Source organism: Priapulus caudatus, unplaced genomic scaffold (genome assembly GCF_000485595.1).
Source record: "Priapulus caudatus unplaced genomic scaffold, Priapulus_caudatus-5.0.1 Scaffold680, whole genome shotgun sequence".
Taxonomy (NCBI): Eukaryota; Metazoa; Priapulida; class Priapulimorpha; order Priapulimorphida; family Priapulidae; genus Priapulus; species Priapulus caudatus.
The window spans coordinates 210,679-230,908 of record NW_014577741.1 but is presented as its reverse complement, the minus strand read 5'-3'; the positions used below and the strand labels follow the sequence as shown (position 1 = coordinate 230,908).

The window sequence follows — 20,230 nt, the reverse complement described above, 5'->3', positions numbered from 1 at the left end:
GCCACGTTGGCTCAATCAAGACGTCACGACATAGGCTGTTAGCGTCGCTTTGTTTTCGCGTTGCCAACGCCTCCCTGTGAACACACGACCCATACATGTAGTACGATACACGCAAGAGCATAGGTATAACGTTATAACATATACGCGCATAAGGAAATCAACACATCTTAATGCCAGATGTAATTATAAATGTGCGCTAAATAAATTGGTAGTAGTTACTTTATGCCAGGTGTTCATTATGTTACATTTAATAATTCCAAAATTCACAATCAAAGCACAGGGCTCCCTTCCTCCATATTACAGGTGTAGGCTTCTTTAAACCGCACATTCTATGCCAGGTTACACCTCAAATGTTTCCCCGTCAAAAACACGCCCCCATTAAGATTTGCAAGTTCTTCATTTCCCTAGATGGGGCACGTTGCCACCAAGGCTTTCTTATTCTTCTCCGAGTGACCGTCATAGCAACCACACATTTCTCTTCCTGCCCAGCTGCCGTGTATAGGGCCCATAAACATTTGGGCCTCCCCAGTTTATTAGTCTTTACAGAGACTATCGACACGTTTCGCTCATGTATTCATGCTGGAAGGCCTTCGTATTGATGCACAGGGGTGCGTACGTTCATGTCGCTGTGGTGAAGCGTGCCGATCACAGGGAAGCATCCATCCTTCGTCTGCTGTTGTATGATCCAGCGCGCACTCATGTCGATCTCATTCGGGTCGACATAGATGAATGGCTGCGCCTGCGCAAAGCAGCGCACGACGAACGCTGTCAACCACATGCTGCCCTCCTCGTCGCGGTTACCGAACGCGCTATAGCGCCGTCCGTGTGCTTATACGTCAGCTCCTCTGGTAGCCTGCAGGAGAAACACAATTATATGTACGCACTATACGCAACTCCACGACAGATGGCGCTCTCGCTCTGGCTCAATTCTACTGAGTGTGGGAAGGGGGCGCTGCATGCAGTTGCACTATACGCTGAGTTCGGTGGGTGGTGCACTAAACGTCAGCTCCCTCTGGTGGTCTGCAGGAGAAACACAATTATATGTACGCACTATACGCTGAGTCGTGCACTTAAACGTCAGTTCCCTCTGGTGGTCTGCAGGAGAAACACAAATGTATGTACGCACTATAGGGGACGTCTGTGTGTTTAAACGTCAGTTCCTCTGGTGATCTGCATTATGGACAAACGGAAAAGATAAAGAGAGAGAGAGAGAGAGAGAGAGAGAGAAGAGAGAGAGAGAGAGAGAAGAGAGAGAGAGAGAGAAGGAGGGGCATAAAAACGTAGTGGATTACAGTTTTTAACCTGAAGAAATCGCCATGCTGGTATTTCCAAGTAACAGCATGCTTCCACATCATTGCTTACCAGACTTCATGTATCCCACAGCTTTGTCCTCGATTTCGGGCGTCACCTGATCGGTGGCCGTCAGATATTCCATGATGTAGATGTCAGGAGCGAACGTTATCATGTTCTGCTCCCCGCATCCGTGCGGCATCGTCAGGAGTTCGTCAAGATTCTCTAAGGGAGCTCCCATGACGTCACCGATAACGGATACCCTCGCGCGACCAGAATCTGCAGCGAACAATTATAATCATGTTATTCGCACATCTGTGCAATATGTTTTTACAAAAGAACGCAAAATTTTAAATGTCTAACAAATTATGAATAGCTTGTAATAGCTTGTAAGGCTTTGTATCATAGGCAAAGGAGAATGTTGAAATGTGACGATATAAAAGAAAAATACGGGGAGTTGAAGGAACCTAGGATTTCGTAGCGAATTCCCCGAAAATAATTATGTATGGGCGTTGCTACTACAGATAGTCTCGGTGGGAGAATATCATTCTCATTTGAAGTATGTTTACAAAACAGTAACAGCCATCCTAAAATCATTAGCTACAGTTTTGGTTCGATTTTTGATGGCAATGATCGACGCTGATATCTACAAAACATCTTCTTATGTTCGAGGTGCGCTAAACAAGTAACATTGTATTTTTGACACATATCCATCACTATGTAGTTAATTACCTGGTACTAGGCTTTCGGAGGGCAACACGAGATCCATGGTGTCAGAGAAGGGTTCCCCGTCTTCTGGACAGACGAACCAGTTAATAGAGTAGGATTTCTCTACGCCCTCCGCCTCCACCAGCAGTGGCTGCGTGATCGCATCACGGACGCCTGTGACTGTGCTCATGACGGCACCGGCTCGACAGATGGCGCCACCAGAGTCAGCAGTCATGGCGTGTACGGTGATGTTGACGTCGCCTAGCTCTCGGGGTTCAATCATGAATCTGCAACCAGATGAGACGGGATACTAGAGAAGCGTTGCCGAAAGGAGATTTGATCCGAAGCGCTGACGCAGATCTTTCGCCGCAGTTCCGCGGCAAGGCGCACGCGACGCGGGAACGTCCTACGACATGATATGCAGCGCTGGCAGCTATGAATCGTGCGCGTAATGAATGCGGGCGCACGGATCCATAGCTGCAGCGAACAGTCCGCAATTTAGTGGGGGACACAGAGGGTAGACATTTGGGACGTGAACAGTGTTCACTTGTTATAAAAACTGTAACCGAGTAATCTGTTCGTAACCGAGCTGTGTCACGCGAAATCACAGAAAGACTGTCGAAATTCTGACATTCGCGAACCTTGCCCAGTAATGGAAACGGCTGTCAGAATCAGGAAAACACTACCGGCGCTCTTCGCGCCCCAACGCTGCAACGTTTTTCCAACGTTGCAATGGCGAGGCTCGTACGGAGTTGAAAGCAGTGCGCCGCCTGCCCGCGCCGCTATAGCCGATAGACTGGCACTCTGTCGCACCTCTCGGCTTAGCTTAGTCACTCAATGGCTAATCGAGGTGGGAGCAAGTCCTAGTCTATATATAGGCCTGTCACCTCGCAACCTTCTGAAAGAGAGTAGGCCTATACTACAAACATTAACAATTTCGTAGTAAATATATTTCGTATTTAGTTACCATTATATTTTATTGAAACGTTCAAGTGCCTGTGTCTAGTATAGCCTAGGAAAGTTTTTGCATCTGTTATGGTAACACGTAGTTTTAAATGTACTCGTGACTACACATACCATATAGTAATGTATGACCACGAATTGTACCAATTATTAGCATAGGCATTCGAAATGCAGCTAATAACAGCATGCAAGCTAAAATGTCATGCTGTATACATTGAAACCGCTAAGATGACTAACTGAACAATAGTACTTTGCTAAAATGGGTTGCCTGATTTTGTGACATGACATTGAATTGCATATATTTCAATTGTGAAATGATGGGGGTAGGGGGCATTATAAATAGAAACTGCCAGTACAATAGTATATGACTATTATAATAAGTTATTGTTACGATGTACCATGATTAATTGAGAGCTTTCAACATATAGTGATGTATGGATTATGGTAACAATTTCAAGTAACTGTGAAAAATAGAAGAGACGATTTTGAATGGTCGAGTGGCATCGAAGCAAGGCACGTCATAAAAGTGCAAAACCTAAACTCAATCACCATGCTGCTCTTTTCACAAGCTCATGCCCATGCCCCTGTGTATACGCAATACGTTTCTGTTTACGTTCGTCGAACGGTGAGTTTACGTTTCAGCTGACCTCAGGGTTAAACACTACAAAGTCTCGCTTTTCTACTATAAGCCGAGCCGGCTCGAGAGAAAGGTCGAGGGAAATCGCACGCAATGCGTCGGTTACGCCATCTATCGCCCGCCACTACACTAATGTACACTCATGTACATTGATGTGAAAAAATACTAAAAGTGTGTTTTACAGGAAACCAACGGCGCCCCGAGTCGCCAAAAATCTTATACAGAGCATTTCAAGAGAATTGTCAAGCTACATGGGTAGTCAAATCCGTCGTCCAATCCGCTAGAACTGCTCAACTCAGCGAGCTTGCTGCTTGCCTTATATGTAAACCCGTTGAAGGTGATGGAATGGTGGCAGCGTATCCGTATTAGAGGCCGCCCCTGGCGGCGTTGGCGCGCTCGCGCGAAAATCCGGCTGCAAGAATGTCCAGACGCCGAGGGCGACCACGTCACAAATAACACGTTCACGTGACGCAGACTAATATGAAAGATGAGCTATATCATATTTCCATGACGTTGAGAAAAAGAATGTGTGTGTGTGTGTGTGTGTGTGTGTGTGTGTGTGTGTGTGTGTGTGTGTGTGTGTGTGTGTGTGTGTGTGTGTGTGCGTGTGCGTGTGCGTGTGCGTGCTGCGCGTGTCGTGTGTGTGTGTGTGTGTGTGTGTGTGTGTGTGTGTGTGTGTGTGTGTGTGTGTGTGTGTGTGTGTGTGTGAAAGGTGTATATCACAAGTAATTGAGGAAATAAGTCCTTACCTAGCGCATATTCGAGAGGAATATATTCAAGTTATACTAAATTGATAATAGATCTCTCTTGTATCTCACCTGTGTGTTGTAGATTGGCCTCCACAGACGCATATCTCAGCCTCATTCTCATCAATGATGTCAAAGGCCATCGATTCATCGAGAGTAAGAGAAATCTGAATAAAGAAATTTACAGCGAGTTTATTAATTATGTGATAGGTTAACTAACTATAATTGCATAGCTAATTCTTGAAATATTACGTATTATAATTCATCTATACTACGATACTTTAATACCCTCTCTTACATCGATATACACCACGATATCGAACCTATAAACACTGCAATATTTCGTCCGTCGCTCATACCATCTACCCAAACACCTAAAACGACCCGGACAATACAGTACATATAATGGAATAATCAAGCGCACTAGACTACTATTCTACGGGCTAGTAGACTATACTCACCGCCAGACAGTCGGAGAGGTAGTTAAAGACGGACACGATGAGGGGCACCTTCTCCCCGCGAATGACGGAGTAGGGCAGCGTGTAGGAGACGAAGAACGGCTGGAAGGCGCGCAGGGCGAGCGGCGGGGAGATGCCGAGCCCTGTCTCCTCACTCGTGCAGAAGCCGCCTCCAACCCAGTCCGTGATCGTGTCCGGCACCTCGGTACGAACTAGCAGTTCGCCGCTGTCACTGTTGGTAATACGCTAGGGTTACAACATACGGATCGCAAATGGGAGGGAATTCCCATGTAGCTGGCGCGCGTTAAACTCATTTCAACGACAGTATTTGCTTGCGAATTAGCAAATATATTCACCTAGTTCTTCTATTAATTAGTTCTATTTCCATCTATGGATGAGAAGACGCAGCGGCACTTTACTGGGGTATTTACAATATCGAGTATTTCCTTTTGTACGATAATCCCATAGAAATAGTTATAATGTTATTATATATTAGTCTAGTGGTTAATATATACTATATATATAATTATAATGAGCACGAGTAGCGTATGGCATACGACTAACTGCTACGAAAGAGTTTATATAAGTTAAAGCTCGCGGCATTTTCGCAGATAATCTGTGACGCTATACTACACGTAAAATGTCGGCTAGCTATAGAATTAGTCCACCGTTATAGAACCCCTATGACAATCACATGATGTAGTCAGAAGGTTGTCTAATCACATGATGTAGTCAGAAGGTTGTCTTTGTAATTACGTACTCGACTCTCTCCAGCGACCACAACCACGTTTCTGGGAAGAACGTCCTAACGTCGGGCGTAGATGGCGCTGCTTGGGGCTCGATATCGACATCGTCGAGTACGTTTGCGCCACCACCGCCAAATGCAAATGGACCAGGACCTCCTCCTATGATGGAAAAATTATAATTTATACTATATATATTAACTATATATATTCGAATAATATCATCAAATCTATACGACCTTGTGAAGTAATCCGCGGAAGCAACGTAGGTTTTCGATGATTTTTCATGAGAACCCCACCCCATACAAAATTCGGAATATTATATATACTTTGGAAAAATATTGGGAAATGCTCCAACCCCTCAGACTTGCAAGGTCTTGCATCGACGTTCATGTCTGTCATGACCAGCAATCCCAGATCCTGTAATGCAAGTGATAGCAAATAAACACCATTATGTGTAATCCAACACGATTATTGAATAAGATCAACGATTCCTCAAATATTTGCATTTAAATAAACACATTTACCATACTAATCATAAACGATTTATGTAGCTGTGTCAATCAGCTTAGGTTAAAATAATAGGTAGTACATTCGGATAATTTATACCGATTTTGACCCTCGGCTGTGCATCAGTTATTATGCGGCCGAATGTTTAAAGACGCCATTTCACTTGTAGCCCGGTGCAACTGTTAGTCGAAATGTACACAACTGCAACCTATAACACGAACCTGGAACGCCAGTCTCGAGTCGACATACTCAGTGTTAGCCCACACGTAACGACAACGCTTGTCGTCGTCAAGGGGAATTGGAGGCGGTGGTGGTGGTGCTGGAATAACAAGTCCGCATGTAATAATCGGTAGAAGACATGCTCTAGACCCACGCTAACAGCGCACACGTATAAAGGAAGATTGAATCAACTTTGCGAAAATCACAATTTCAGCGACGCATTTCACCTCGTGTACGATGGCGATAGACAGATGCTACAGAAATTGAAAAAAAGAACATGCAAATGAAGAGCAGATGTGAAATATCATGGATTTTATAGGGACTTCCCTATTATCTACTTCTGATTTTATCAAGAGCGTATTAAGCTTCTTAATACGCTCTTGATTTTATGGATGGCTGAAATAAAGAAGGTTGAGGGGTTCGATGATGGCAGAGGTGGAACAGGGGAAGAAAGCAGAGAGTGTAAAGGAAGGGCAACTGCGGAGGAGGTAGAAGAGAGGATATTGCAGATAACGGGGAGAAGGTGAAGTAGTTAGACGATGCATATGAGTGGGAGGAAGTAAAGAAGACGTTGGAGAAGGAGAAGACGGAGGAGAGATGGTGTGAAACGAAAGGCGTCGCAAAGGCAAAGGATAAAGAGCCGATCATCACCGACTGCGCCGCACTGCACTATTCTGCAGATGTTTGGCCGATCAAATACAGAGATTGAATTCTATAATAGCAACACGAAATAAACTTACTTGAAGGCGGTCCCGGCTCTCCGTGTTTACTTCTACAGTAATCGCTGATACTGTAGAATGTTTGATCTATTCGCACGCTATTCCCGAGCTTTTCAAACACCTGGTAGAAGGTATATACAATAATATATATATATATATATATATATAAATAATTTAACACGTTCACGAGCGCAAATCGTATCTACGCAGCTAGATTTTGCTCGCGCCAACTGTTCTGTTCATGATTTGTATTACATTAGTATTACATTTTTCAATTACATTATCTCTGTCTATTTCCAGCTTAATTGCTTTTAGAGTTGAAAGTTTAAGGGATTGACAGGCGCGTCGCACGCAATGATTGCACGCACGCGCGTTTGCAAACATGCACGCACGCACTCAAACACACACGTCGCCCTATCTGGAGGTCTTACCGAAGCCGCTGTAATAGGGTTGCTGTCTGCCAGCAGCGTGACGCTCTTGTCGACGACACCGACGGCACAGAGGGAGCGTGGGCTGGCTCGTATCTGCAGCGTCGCTCCTGAACCCGGTGTCTGCTCTCGCTCATCAAAGCTGATCGACACCTGCTCCCGACAATAACGCATTATACAATTATTTAATTAATACATTCAACAGCAATATTACTACTACTATTAATAATAATATTAATAATAATAATAATAATAATAATAATAACAGTATATAATTGTTATGACGACGTGCTCTATGTGACAGACTGGTGTGACATTGCCATGCAGACGAGCAGGCAGCGCCGCTCGGCGGGCGATCTAGCCTTATTTTTAGCACCGCGTTCGCCGTCACGCACACCGTCTCATTCAATTATTATAATGTCTTTAATGATATTTTTTATTAACAGGCTAGCAATTATTTAAACATTGCTATTAGCACATGGCTGTACGACGGACACTAACGCTTGCCGAGGTAAAGCTTGTCGAAGGTCTGCGCGTACCTTATTGCGCAGGCATTTCTCTATGTCGATTTGTCTGCTGTCAGCGATAATCTCCTTCGCGGCACCCCTGCCGCGCTCCGCTGCCACGCGGAATACAAGCAGTTTAACATTTGGCGCCATCTCGTGAGTGATGTCCAACTCCAGGTCGAAGCTTACAACTTTCTGGCGGCCGCCAAGCTGGCGTTGTGCCTTCTTCAATAGTGCTGCCAAACGAACGAGGGAAGGGGTAAAGATCACACGGTAGAGTTCACGCTCCAATATAATATATAGCTTCTAAAATAATCTTTCTCATTCGTAATAATTTATATAACAATTGAAATCTATTAGTTATAAATGTTTTGAAATTAATAATTTGTCTTCGTCGCTCTTAATTATGCATTTCTACGGAATGAAAATCAACGAGAAGGGAAAAGAGAAACCCAACTGCGCGATGATAAAAATGTACCAAACAGGTTCGTGGTGCTGCTGGCGCCAGGCGCTTGGTCTGACGCAAACTGTTCTGCCGTGACCGTATGCTCAGTCGTCCCTACACTAAGGATCTTGTTCTTGCCGATAACCTGAGAGAGGATATTGTTTATGATAAATATGTAGTATCTAGAGTTCCTTTACACACACACACACACACACACACACACACACACACACACACACACACACACACACACACACACACACACACACACACACACACACACACACACACACACACACACACACACACACACACCTCTTTGATTGATGAAATACTCGTCCAATTATTATAGCAGGCTAGCAGCGACATATCTTATAAGCTGCTGTACGCTTAAATTCATGTAACCATTCAGTATGCGATCTTACTTTGTAGTAGAATTGCTGCGTTCCGGGTTTATCGACGGTGTACGTTACTGTGACACTACCCTTCTCTCCACAACGCATCACACCAGAGGGCGCCTCAATCTGCACGTACTGGTTTGTTGTGGAGAACCATCCCCGAATGTGCTTATTTCCCTCGATTCCTTTGGTGTCATCGACGGGTCGGGCCTGTTAATAGTATTAATAAAATGATTTACCCCAACATAATATCTCTATGTTAAAAATATTTGTTTCCGAACCACATGCGCGATTACTTGCTGTTCATAGAATAACGTATCATAAAATTTATAAAATATATACTATAATTATATATATATCATCATTGTGAGCGTTCATATCATAAAGTCCTCACCAATTATGTTCGTGTAGCTTTTCATCACACTATATATCGTCATATATGAAAGCATAACCCACTAACCTGGAGGTTGACACTCTCTGTTCCCTGGTCAATGTTGACAATGAACCTGGCAGTTCCATCTGGTCCTGTTGTCCTAACCTGGCGATGCTGGATGCCACTTAGTTCTATTAGCAAGCCGCCAGCACGTGTGCCATCAAATTTCGTCGCAACGACCTGCAAAACAACGAGATCCAACTTTAAGGTTAATCCAGATTCCTGANAACCCACTAACCTGGAGATTGACACCCTCTGTTCCCTGGTCAATGTTGACAATGAACCTGGCAGTTCCATCTGGTCCTGTTGCCCTAACCTGGCGATGCTGAATGCCACTTAATTCTATTAGCAAGCCGCCAGCACGTGTGCCATCAAATTTCGTCGCAACGACCTGCAAAACAACGAGATCCAACTTTAAGGTTAATCCAGATTCTTGATATTAGATAATATCTGTTCCTGCCTGTCATGTGAGTGCGTGCACGTGTATGTGTGTGGAGGCATCTTCGAGCATGTGCGTGTGTGTATGGTAGCATCATTCTACACTGGGTGCTTGCGTGCATGCGTGTGTGCGTGCGTGCATGTGTGTGGACGTGAATGTGTGGGAAGGTACACTCGAGATGCGCACGTGCGTATGTTTCCTATCCGTATGTAAGCGCGATATGTCAGTGTGCGTACGTGTGCGTGTACGTTTCGGGGCGTTCTGTTGGGGCGCGTGTATGTGCGTGCGTGCGTATGTAGGCTCGGCACGTAAACAATAAAGCTGTAAATAATTTTACAGTGAGCAGTGTATGCGCGGGGTTGCGAGTATTTTTTTCCCATCTGACAAACATATGCGAAGAATTTAGCCGCTCTACTGATTGGTGCTTCGATTTGCTTTTGCCTTTGACAAGAGAACAAACGCTCCATTATGCTAACATAGCGAATAATTGCCAATTATTTGCAATAATAACCCTAACCCTAACCCTAACCCTAACCCTAACCCTAATCCTAACCCTAACCCTAACCCTAACCCTAATTAAATTTAATTAACACTAATAAATGAAAATAAATTATTTAAAAAAATTTTTCATTAAAAATATATTAATTGTTGTAATATCAATCATGCAAATATTTCCGTTAATTAGAAAAACAATAGTTAAATGATAAAGATAGAAAAATACAGAAAACAAAAAAATAATTAAAAACCAAACGGCGATTCGAATCCACCACGACCTTTCACACGTAACGGCCGGTGTTCTATCCACTAAGCCACAGAGGATAATAAGAAACAGTACATGACATATGCTAAATAAGCAAACAGCGCCGCTGTTTTGAACCAATCAGGAGGCAGGATGAACCAATCAGAACCAACCAGAGGCGCTAAATTCTTCGCTTGTTATGTCGACTGGGAAAAATAAACGAGCGCGCGGGGTAGCTGTGACCTGTGTGTTCTTCGCAATTAGTTTGAGATTCAACACCGTGCGATCACTACTGCTTCATGCGCCTAGCTTCCTCTCGTTCCTCCTCGGTTCTACTTACCTCCGCTATGTAAGGAATAGGAGCTCTAAAGTAGTCACTTCCACGTATCTCCAGGTTAAGAGTGTCTTCTACGACCGCTGCGGTTTCCTCGCCAGACAGGGTCACGTCTACGAAAAACATAATGTGCGGAACCCATTGCATAATGCCAGAGAATGCGTGAAGTCGTAGCCTACTCCGATAAAGCTCTGTTGCTAATTTTTTAGTTTAATCTTGCCAAAAGATGGCGCAACGCTGGCGTCGAATGCCCCGCGCGAGCAGGAGCGCGTAGAGATATAATATATTATAATATGTATATATAATATACGTATATATAGGTACGTGCACATAGAATGCCAATGTGGATGCTCACCAGTGTCGTCTTCGGTGACGTTTGCACTGAACGTCATCTCGGCAGTAAACCACGATGGGTAGCTGCGAAGGTCGAGGCCAGTAATGGTTAATTGATGAATGTCAACATCGAATTCTCGGCATCCATCTTGCAACTGTGAACGAAGAGCGAGCAGCGCGATGAGAGTCCTACCCTCCTAACGGCAGCACAGGCAATTGAAACGTCTCAATAAAAAAAGGTAAATAAACACGAAATGTATTTACTAACAAAGTCTTAATGTTTCTCTACTCTATTTCGCTTAATCATTAATCTTGTTCTCTCTTATTCATGTTGTTTGTGCACAGGGCGTGCGTGCGGTTTACTTGTGTGTTGAAGATGAGCATTTGACCGGCATTTACAGGTGATTATAGGCGAAATAGAGTAGAGAAACATTAATACTTTGGTAGTAAATACATTTTGTGTTTATTTACCTTTTTTTATTGAGACGTTCCAAGCGCCTGTGAACGTCAGCACCTTACGATGTGCTCATGTCATTTTTTTTTTTAAAAACGTTAATGAACACACGGTCCTTTGTTGTCGAGGTATGCAAACCGAGGTTAAGCAAATGTATGCCTATGTTAACTTTTTTTCGCAAAGTTTTTATTCATTTTCACATTGGGCGGGAACACTTACACCGAGCGGACGCGTATGTACGCAAGATGGCGGCGTTGGTTTCGGGGCACGGTCAAATTGTTGTCCAAAAGAACTCGGACCGTTTGTCCAACCCAGACACACGGACAAAACCGCATCGCCATCTACCGGCTTACCGTACGTGTACCTAAAATACAAAGCGAGTTGATGATTAGTTTAATCAAGGAAAAAATTATTAAAGATGAATATTGTGAACTATTAGCGGCATCGAATGAAAGGAGGACGGCACTGATGTGACATAAAAATGAGCTGTTCCATGAAAACACCGCTCACGTTACGCAAACGACGCACACCGACCTACACATGCTTAATACCGACTTCCAATGTTATGCTATGCTAGTATACGCATCCTGATTTTGCTCGGCTGTTATTCCCTTCTTCTATATGGTCCGCCTTTCTTCTCCTCTACTTGCTTTTCATTGCTACCGCTACGCTGGTTGTCAGTACATTGCTTACATAGATAGGGGAATACAAAGAACGTTTGTCTTTGTGTGTGCGCGCGTGCGCGTGTGTGCTAGTGTTGTTTTACTGTGGCGGTAACGGTTACTGTATTAACGCTCCTAAAAAATATTTATTGAATATATGTAACTAATTTCAACCGTCCCCTCGCGGTCGCACATGCAAGGGTTTAATCCGTCGTCGATTAATTACATGCCGACATTACGCACGTGCTATTAGCTGTGCATCATCAAGCACAAATCATTAACGTTATTGCAAGCATACTGTGTAAAAAACACACAGGCATCAGCGTTTTTATTGATGTATCGAAAATAGGGGATTTATCGTGTTTTATCTGACTTAGGAGCTCGAACAGAGCAAAATTCACGATCAAACGATCAAAGTGTGTTGCGTGTGTTGCGTGTATATACGCGGCAATAAAAATAGCTTTAGATAGTTGTCGACAGCAAAGAAGGAAATATTACTGAACGTGTTGTGTTCGCTATGTGACTGGTTCTGAAAAACATGGTTTAAATCTTATATACGCAGCCTTGGTAAATTATAAATAGTGTATTTCAAGAAGGTTAACCCTCAGCCTGCAACGCTCCGTAACCCAATACATCACTTCAAATAGACGCTTCCGTCATGTAAGCGGAAAGGGTTGCATGTGTCCTAGCTAAACGTACCTTGCGCAGATGGTAGCCGACACGCGTCTCAGTGTTCTCGCGATGGTTTTGGAAGAGGGCCCCACCGTCACTTCATACTTCGGCAGCACTGTGTCAATAATGAACGCCCTTCAGCAACATGTTCCCCACACATTCCCAACAGCGATTAATTTCACCACAGTAAGCAGCAGTTTACACCTATCACAGGAACCAATACCGTAGAACAACTTTGTATTCGTCGCGTTAGTACCAGCGCAGCCGTACTACTCACCGTATTCTAATACTTGGAATTGTTTGTTTGTCACTCCATCCTCTGTAGTAACAACAATCTCCCACGTGCCTAGCGGTGGTTCTTCCGACAGATTCAAATCTAAGCTCGCGATACCTGCACCGCAAGAAAAATAGCCGTCAAAATAACTAGGTCACAGAACAATTGTAAATCCAAATGTTTCGATGGGAATCTTTTTGGCCGGAAAGGCGAGCATTCTACAAAAATATTAGCACACGACATTTTAATCGGATATAAAACGCGGATGTATACGTCGCGCATGCTGGAATTTCTCGGAAAAGAATTAGAAAACGCTTTCCGGCAAATATGTCGTAAGACACCGGAATTTGACTAATGCAGATAAACAGGAACAGAAACAGCAGATGTGTATACTTGCCTTTTGTACAAAATAGACAGGCGCATTTTAGCAAGTAACAATTAGTGTAATCATGTGTAAATATTTTCATTTTGGGAGTATTTACTCCTGGCCTGACGAATACATTTTCTCTAATGCATTAGCTTCTATGATACTGCGAGCAACATTTTTGTTAGCATTTTTGCTAGTTATATACGTAGCGCACAGACAGTTTTATTTACGAATTTTCCTCATTATATTTTCGATAAATTATCGAATGATCAGTTGTTTCACGTCGCTCGGCATTTATACAATACACACCTCCATCTGTTGCGACGTCAAGCCACTGTGCAATCCGCGTGCCAGAAGGGTCCTTGATCCACACTTTATTTATCTACAGAAACATACATGCGAAGACATGAAGAGACCAGCCGTACCCATCACACGGACACACTGTGAATTTTATAACTCAGCGGAACATACTCGATATATTTTGGAAGCGCGGGCAAATAATGACACCCACACCGCAGTCATGCGCCAAACAATAAATATTAAGTAGCAACACCACACGGTGGTAGATTATTTACTTTTGAGATGCATCGTGCACTGTAATTTTGTACTTACCGGTTCGTTATTGGCGTAAGATCTGATGATAGGCTGAGATACGGATTGCACTGAAAATAATTTTTTTTATTACATATCAGTTCGAGTATCAGTGAAAAAACATTTGTTTATTACATGCGCTGTGTGGAGGCTAGGGATATCAGTGTACCCCACCGTTTATTAGAGTCAGATATGTTAAGCCCCATAATGATCATATATCCACACACTGTGGATTTTATAACTCAGCGGGGAACATACTCGATATATTTTGGAAACGCGGCAAATAATGACACCCACACCGCAGTCATGCGCCAAACAATAAATATTAAGTAGCAACACCACACGGTGGTAGATTATTTACTTTTGAGATGCATCGTGCACTGTAATTTTGTACTTACCGGTTTCGTTATTGCGTAAGATCTGATACTCCAAAATAAGAATAAGCCCATAATGATCATATATCCACGTTACGGTCGATAGTTCATTTCAGTGCTGTGCACAACCGGTTTAATCTAAGCTGTATCTACATCAGTGCATTAACTTCTTACCTTTCTGACCGGGTTTGTAGACAGGCTTATCTGGCTCGATGAATGTTACTGGTGTAAAGGACGGTCTCCTCAGGAAGACTTGCTTCTGGTCGGCAATATGGAAGTACGATGTCTCGTCTGCTCTGAACAGCAGGTAGGCAGTGGACGCCTTCGTGTCAGGGATGTCCAGATCGGCGCACAGGCTGGCTCCTGTCGGGGACGATACAATACTGAGATACATATACCAGGTGACTGTATAGAAAATCGAGCACATTCATACGTGCGTTAAATATTACAAATAATTATATAAATGTACAATATATATATAAATATCTTCAGAAATGGAGTCCCTTTTACTGGGTAACTTGCGTATTTATTATTATTTACATTATCACGTTGAAAAAAAAAAAAAAAAAAAAAAAAAAAAAAAAAAAAAAAAAAAAAAAAAAAAAAAAAAAAAAAAAAAAAAAAAAAAAAAAAAAAATATTAACTTAGAGTCTCTTTACATGTAGAGGGCTTCGAATTTACATCCCGCTCGGTGGCGTACCGTTCACATCCTGGTTGTACAGGTGCGTCGATGCGATGACGTCTGGTACTGTGACGTCATTCGTACGCTTCAAAGTAGATGCTGATTGTTGACCGGGAGGCAACTGGGAAAGTCGGCCTTGATTGAAGTTCCCATACATATCTGCTCCGTCTGACCGATGCTCATGTATTGTGACGCCACAGAATGAAGTTACTGAGCAAAAAGAAGACACATTTACGGTCAACTAATAAGGGGATGATCACACGTGCATTATATAAGAGCATCACTCACTACCGTGTCAATGTCCTCGAAAACACAGCCACACAGTCACAAACTCACACTTTCAGAGTCCGAGGTGGGGAAAAAAAAATTCAGCAGCGTAACAAATAAATTGTTCATAAATAAAAACGCTAAGATGAATTCCCCAACTTACATCCGTACAGACTATTTACAGCACAGGTTCATATGAATCGGAATAAACATTTTAATGTTTTCCATAAGATACGGGCATCTTGCACTTTAATGCAATCTACAAACACATTATATATTATTGTGAAAACCAGAATCCTTTCCCTGTAAATAATAATGCACATCACGTATTCGCGATCCTGAAACTTGTTTTGAAACTTGTTGTATGTATGTATGTATGTATGTATGTATGTATGTATGTATGTATGTATGTATGTATTATGTATGATATATGTTATGTATGTATATGTATGTAGTATTATGTAGTATTATGTATTATGTATGTATGTATGATGTATGTATTGTATGTATTGTATGTATGTATGTATGTATGTATGTATGTTTATTACTGTATGTATGTATGTATGTAAGTATGTATATGTATGTATGTATGTATGTATGTATGTATGTATTATGTATGTATGTATTATGTATGTATGTATGGTTTATGTATGTATGTATGTATGTCATGTATGTATGTATGTTATGTATGTATGTATGTATTATGTATGTATGTATGTTATGTATGTATTTATGTACGTTATGTATGTATAGTGTATGTATTATGTATGTATGTATGTATGTATGTATGTTATGTATGTATGTATGTATGTATGTATTATGTATGTATGATATGTATGTACGATGTATGTTGTATGTATGTATGTAGTGTACTGTATGTATGTATGTATTTAGTATTCTGCTATGTATGTAGTATGTATGTAATGTATGACGATGTATGTATGTACTGTATGATATGTATGTATATGTTATGTATGTATGTATGTATGTAAGTATTAATGTATGTAGTTATGTATGTATGTATGTATGATAGTTATGTATGTATGTATGTATGTATGTATGTTATTGTATGTACGTACGTACGTAGGTACGTAGTACGTACTACGTACGTACGTACGTAACGAATTATGATATGGTATGATGTATGTATGTATGTCTGTAGTATGTATGTATGGTATGTATGTATGTATGTATTATGTATGTATGTTATGTATTATGTAGTATGTAAGTATGTATTATGCTAGTATTGTATTATGGTATGTATGTATGTATGTATGTATGTATGTATGTATGTATTATGGTATGTATGTATGTATGTATTATGTATTTGTAGTATACTGGCGCATACCTTTAGAATCAGTTAATTTTCCATGTCACCACAAAAAAGAAAAAAAAGAAAAAGAGCAAGATTTATTTCGTATCCCCTATAGAATTTGTAAGTGCACTGATCTAGCTCCCCAACCGTATCTGCCAGTACTGTTTATAAGCTTGAACTATACATAATACGGCTTGCTGCCAACACCTAAACCACAGTGTTTTCAAGAGCTTCCACCTTGCTATGTCATGTGAGGTTTCTGTTAACTCCGCCTAATCCTACGTTCTACGTTTAACTCATAAATAAAAAAACTTTTTCATATGGTTTTCATATCTATGGACCATTTCTACGTATCAAAGTGCTCCAGGGGTCTCCAAACTCTCTCTTTCCCACAAATTAAAGCATTTTATGCTTTTACCTCCCAGTGTCCTATTACGTTATTCAATGCAAGGCACCCGCGGCTGCATTGGATAGAGCAGGCTCCCTCCTCAAGACTATTGATCATAAAAGACTCTTACCAGCGTCTTTTCTTTATACAATCCTATCAAACGTTTTTCTATCCCTTTTTCCCAGACGGTAGTACCATGGCTGTGTTAATTGCTCTTTCCTCACTCTAAATTCCATTTCTTTAATACCCCCCGTTAACTCCTTCGTCTAGTACTCTCTATCCGAGCTGGTTTTGAAGTCTGTCTAGTGTCCTGGAGGCGTGGACGTTCCTCCTTTTTTAACCTCTCAATACTATGGCTTATCATTTTGTATACGCTCCAGTGCAGGCACTGCAACATGCTTTCCAAACGGCTCCATACCCGCCCAATATCTATTGAAACTATAGAATGCCTTTGAAGCTACTTGCTCATCCTGTATTGTTCTTGCCTTTTTTTCCGTATATCATCCTCATGCTTTTGTAAGCAATTTTTCGAGATAATTGTCACTAAGATTACCACCAGGTAAAAGTGTATTCAGATACGTATGACTGCAAATTCATTGCACCAGTTACCAGACACCCTGTTGGGCTCCTACCTAATCCGGGCTTATGAAATCATGAATTGGAATATTCTTTTCTCCAAAAACTATTCGCAAAATTGTCTGCCAAGTTCTCGCAATGCTGCAAAATAACTTTCCATTGTTACTCCTATTCTCTCTCGCAGAACCATCATCATTCCGCGTATAACATCCCCGAAAAGCTATTTCTTCCAATGTACAATCCATTTGCATTTGTTACGAGCCTAGTAGACAATTCATTGATAAAGAATGCGAACAGGATATGATAAAAGGCCACCCTGCTTCAGACCTACAGTTCTGACTGTTTCAGTCGCGCGCAAATGATTTGCGAAGTCAACACTGGAACAAGATTAAATCTAATCATGCTAATTTAGCATCGTTCAAATTAAATACTGCACTAAACCGAAATCAAATAGATATACAGGCTTCTTTTGTTTAAAAAATCGACACTTTTATATTTATCTATGTCTGCATGGGTATCCGTGTGTTTTTACACACTCTCTCTCTCTCTCTCTCACACACACTCTCTCTCTCTCGCTCTCTCGTCTCTCTCTCCTCTTCCCCCCCCCCTCTCTCTCTGCTCTCGTCATGCTCTCTCTCTCTAATCATATATATATATATTATCTTCTCGCAAATCTAACTTTTCCGGCTTGGTGCATTGACCAATTTAATATAACACAGGCTAACCAAGACAAATGTGGCAGCTAGTGGGCTGACTAACTTGTGCACTGCCAGGTGAAAAATAGTGTACAACGACAAACGCGCTGACTCACCATAAGACCTCCTTCCTAGGGTCGGTTGATGAGGGCTGGCACATGGAGGTGCCGGTTGTAATCGTTCTCCTCGGCGCTAACGTGTGCGAGCAACGCCACGAGCGCGCCCCATCGCCATGCCCGCGGACCACGGCATGATGCTTAATATATATGTATATCTTTACGGCTATATTTACTCTCACTGCTCGTGCGGCCGTTACTTGTTAAACTGCAGTCTGACTTCGTCCGGCGATCTTCCCAACCGCTACCGTCTGTTCAGTAAAGTTCCTACTGCGTTTGCGCCTTGAATGTGCTACTGCACAATGCGACTAAGTTAGACGCACCCCTAGATGTGCGCTTATATAGTGGCTGCTGCCGGAGTTCTCTTTGTAAACAGGTCCCGGACGTGGTTGAATGAGCTCAAGCGCTCAGCTAACCGGATAACTCACAGTCGTGCGGTTGATTGTCGTGTAGTCCGGTAATAAGGAGGACTTCCTGCAGGTGTTTTACGCACCCGAATCCTACTCACGGTCTACGTTAACGTAATGCGGGTCTCGCATTTAATGGACGAGGCTTGGCCCTGTGAAGTCCAGTGCTTTCTCACAGATCACTCGTCCGTCCGTTTAGAAGAAACGTGGCAACTATTAAAAAATATGCGTGATATTGTGGGCGCAGACAAATGAAGAAGAAAGTCACAAGAGGATGTGTTTGCGCAAGACATGGATATACCGGTTAAATCTTCTCACGCAACTAGAGCAAACGAGAAAACTGCCAGCGTAATCGGCCAGTAGAAGTTGCCTCAGATGCTCTAGTGAATCTGCCGTATATATGTTACACTATTATGCACCTTTGTCCCATTAATAAAGCAATAACATTTAAGAAGTGTTGGTTGATAATATTTGAAGGTCAACACATGGCCTTCAGATCTCCATAGTGGCCGGAAATATGACACCGGGCCATACTCATACAACTACCCTACAGATATATAAACATTACCACAAAATATACACACGCGCGTACGTACACACAGGCAGTCAGGCGCGCACGCACGCACGCACGCACCCACACCACACACACACACACACGGGAAATGCTATCCCCCGGGCGTGGAGGGACAGTACCGCAATGTGGCAGCACTAGTGTTAGGATTAGGGTAGATCAGGGTTAGGGTTAGGGGTAGGGTTAGAGATATAAGGCCATGTCTAGTACGGAAGTATGACTGTGGAATCTTTCTGTGGAAGATTTGGACTTTGAAGTATACGTCCAACAGTATCACGTGACTGTCCCTCTACGCCCGGGGATAGCAACACCCCACACAGCACCACAACCACCACACACCACACACCACACACACACACACTACACACACACACCCCACACATATGCATGTGTTTTGAATGCTACTGTCCTATACATTCCATTAAGTTACAGTGATGCTCATACTTGGCTAACAGGATGTACATACGTAGTGTGTACAATGTCTGTACGTGTGCAACAGTAAAACAAGGATTGACTAACGCAGCAATATGACAACATTTTCACCTGTTTAACTGACATTTATGTTGGTACCTGTGTGTACCCTTTACATGTGGGGCTTCAGCCGAATTATTGTGACGTTTACGAACTGTTGCACGTGTGTAATTTACACTGACATCGTTTACGCATTTGTAACAGTAATTTATTAAACGTTGACGCTACTTGTGAGTTCAATAGGCCACGTTTACACTACAATTTCATATTCACACATTGAATATGGAGTAGCCACTAGTT

At 42.3% G+C, this 20,230-nt stretch overlaps 1 protein-coding gene across 1 annotated transcript in view; it reads right to left on the bottom strand.

The window, feature by feature from the left end:
* The window catches only part of LOC106812734 (alpha-1-inhibitor 3-like), a 22,256-nt gene continuing 2,026 nt past the window's right edge, over positions 1-20,230 (bottom strand). Inside the window, exons 2-26 of the mRNA XM_014816684.1 lie at positions 15,143-15,334; positions 14,617-14,805; positions 14,090-14,139; positions 13,787-13,859; positions 13,114-13,227; positions 12,864-12,951; positions 11,722-11,866; positions 11,071-11,203; positions 10,722-10,828; positions 9,442-9,594; positions 9,231-9,404; positions 8,798-8,980; positions 8,406-8,517; positions 7,961-8,163; positions 7,425-7,574; positions 7,015-7,114; positions 6,277-6,374; positions 5,875-5,965; positions 5,563-5,707; positions 4,806-5,034; positions 4,417-4,511; positions 2,023-2,285; positions 1,363-1,569; positions 617-853; positions 1-74 (exon numbers count right to left, since the gene is read on the bottom strand). Of these exons, the coding sequence (XP_014672170.1) occupies positions 837-853; positions 1,363-1,569; positions 2,023-2,285; positions 4,417-4,511; positions 4,806-5,034; positions 5,563-5,707; positions 5,875-5,965; positions 6,277-6,374; positions 7,015-7,114; positions 7,425-7,574; positions 7,961-8,163; positions 8,406-8,517; positions 8,798-8,980; positions 9,231-9,404; positions 9,442-9,594; positions 10,722-10,828; positions 11,071-11,203; positions 11,722-11,866; positions 12,864-12,951; positions 13,114-13,227; positions 13,787-13,859; positions 14,090-14,139; positions 14,617-14,805; positions 15,143-15,281 (3,258 nt within the window). The 5' untranslated portion in view covers positions 15,282-15,334 and the 3' untranslated portion in view covers positions 1-74; positions 617-836. The remainder of the gene's footprint in view (positions 75-616; positions 854-1,362; positions 1,570-2,022; positions 2,286-4,416; positions 4,512-4,805; positions 5,035-5,562; positions 5,708-5,874; positions 5,966-6,276; positions 6,375-7,014; positions 7,115-7,424; positions 7,575-7,960; positions 8,164-8,405; positions 8,518-8,797; positions 8,981-9,230; positions 9,405-9,441; positions 9,595-10,721; positions 10,829-11,070; positions 11,204-11,721; positions 11,867-12,863; positions 12,952-13,113; positions 13,228-13,786; positions 13,860-14,089; positions 14,140-14,616; positions 14,806-15,142; positions 15,335-20,230) is intronic.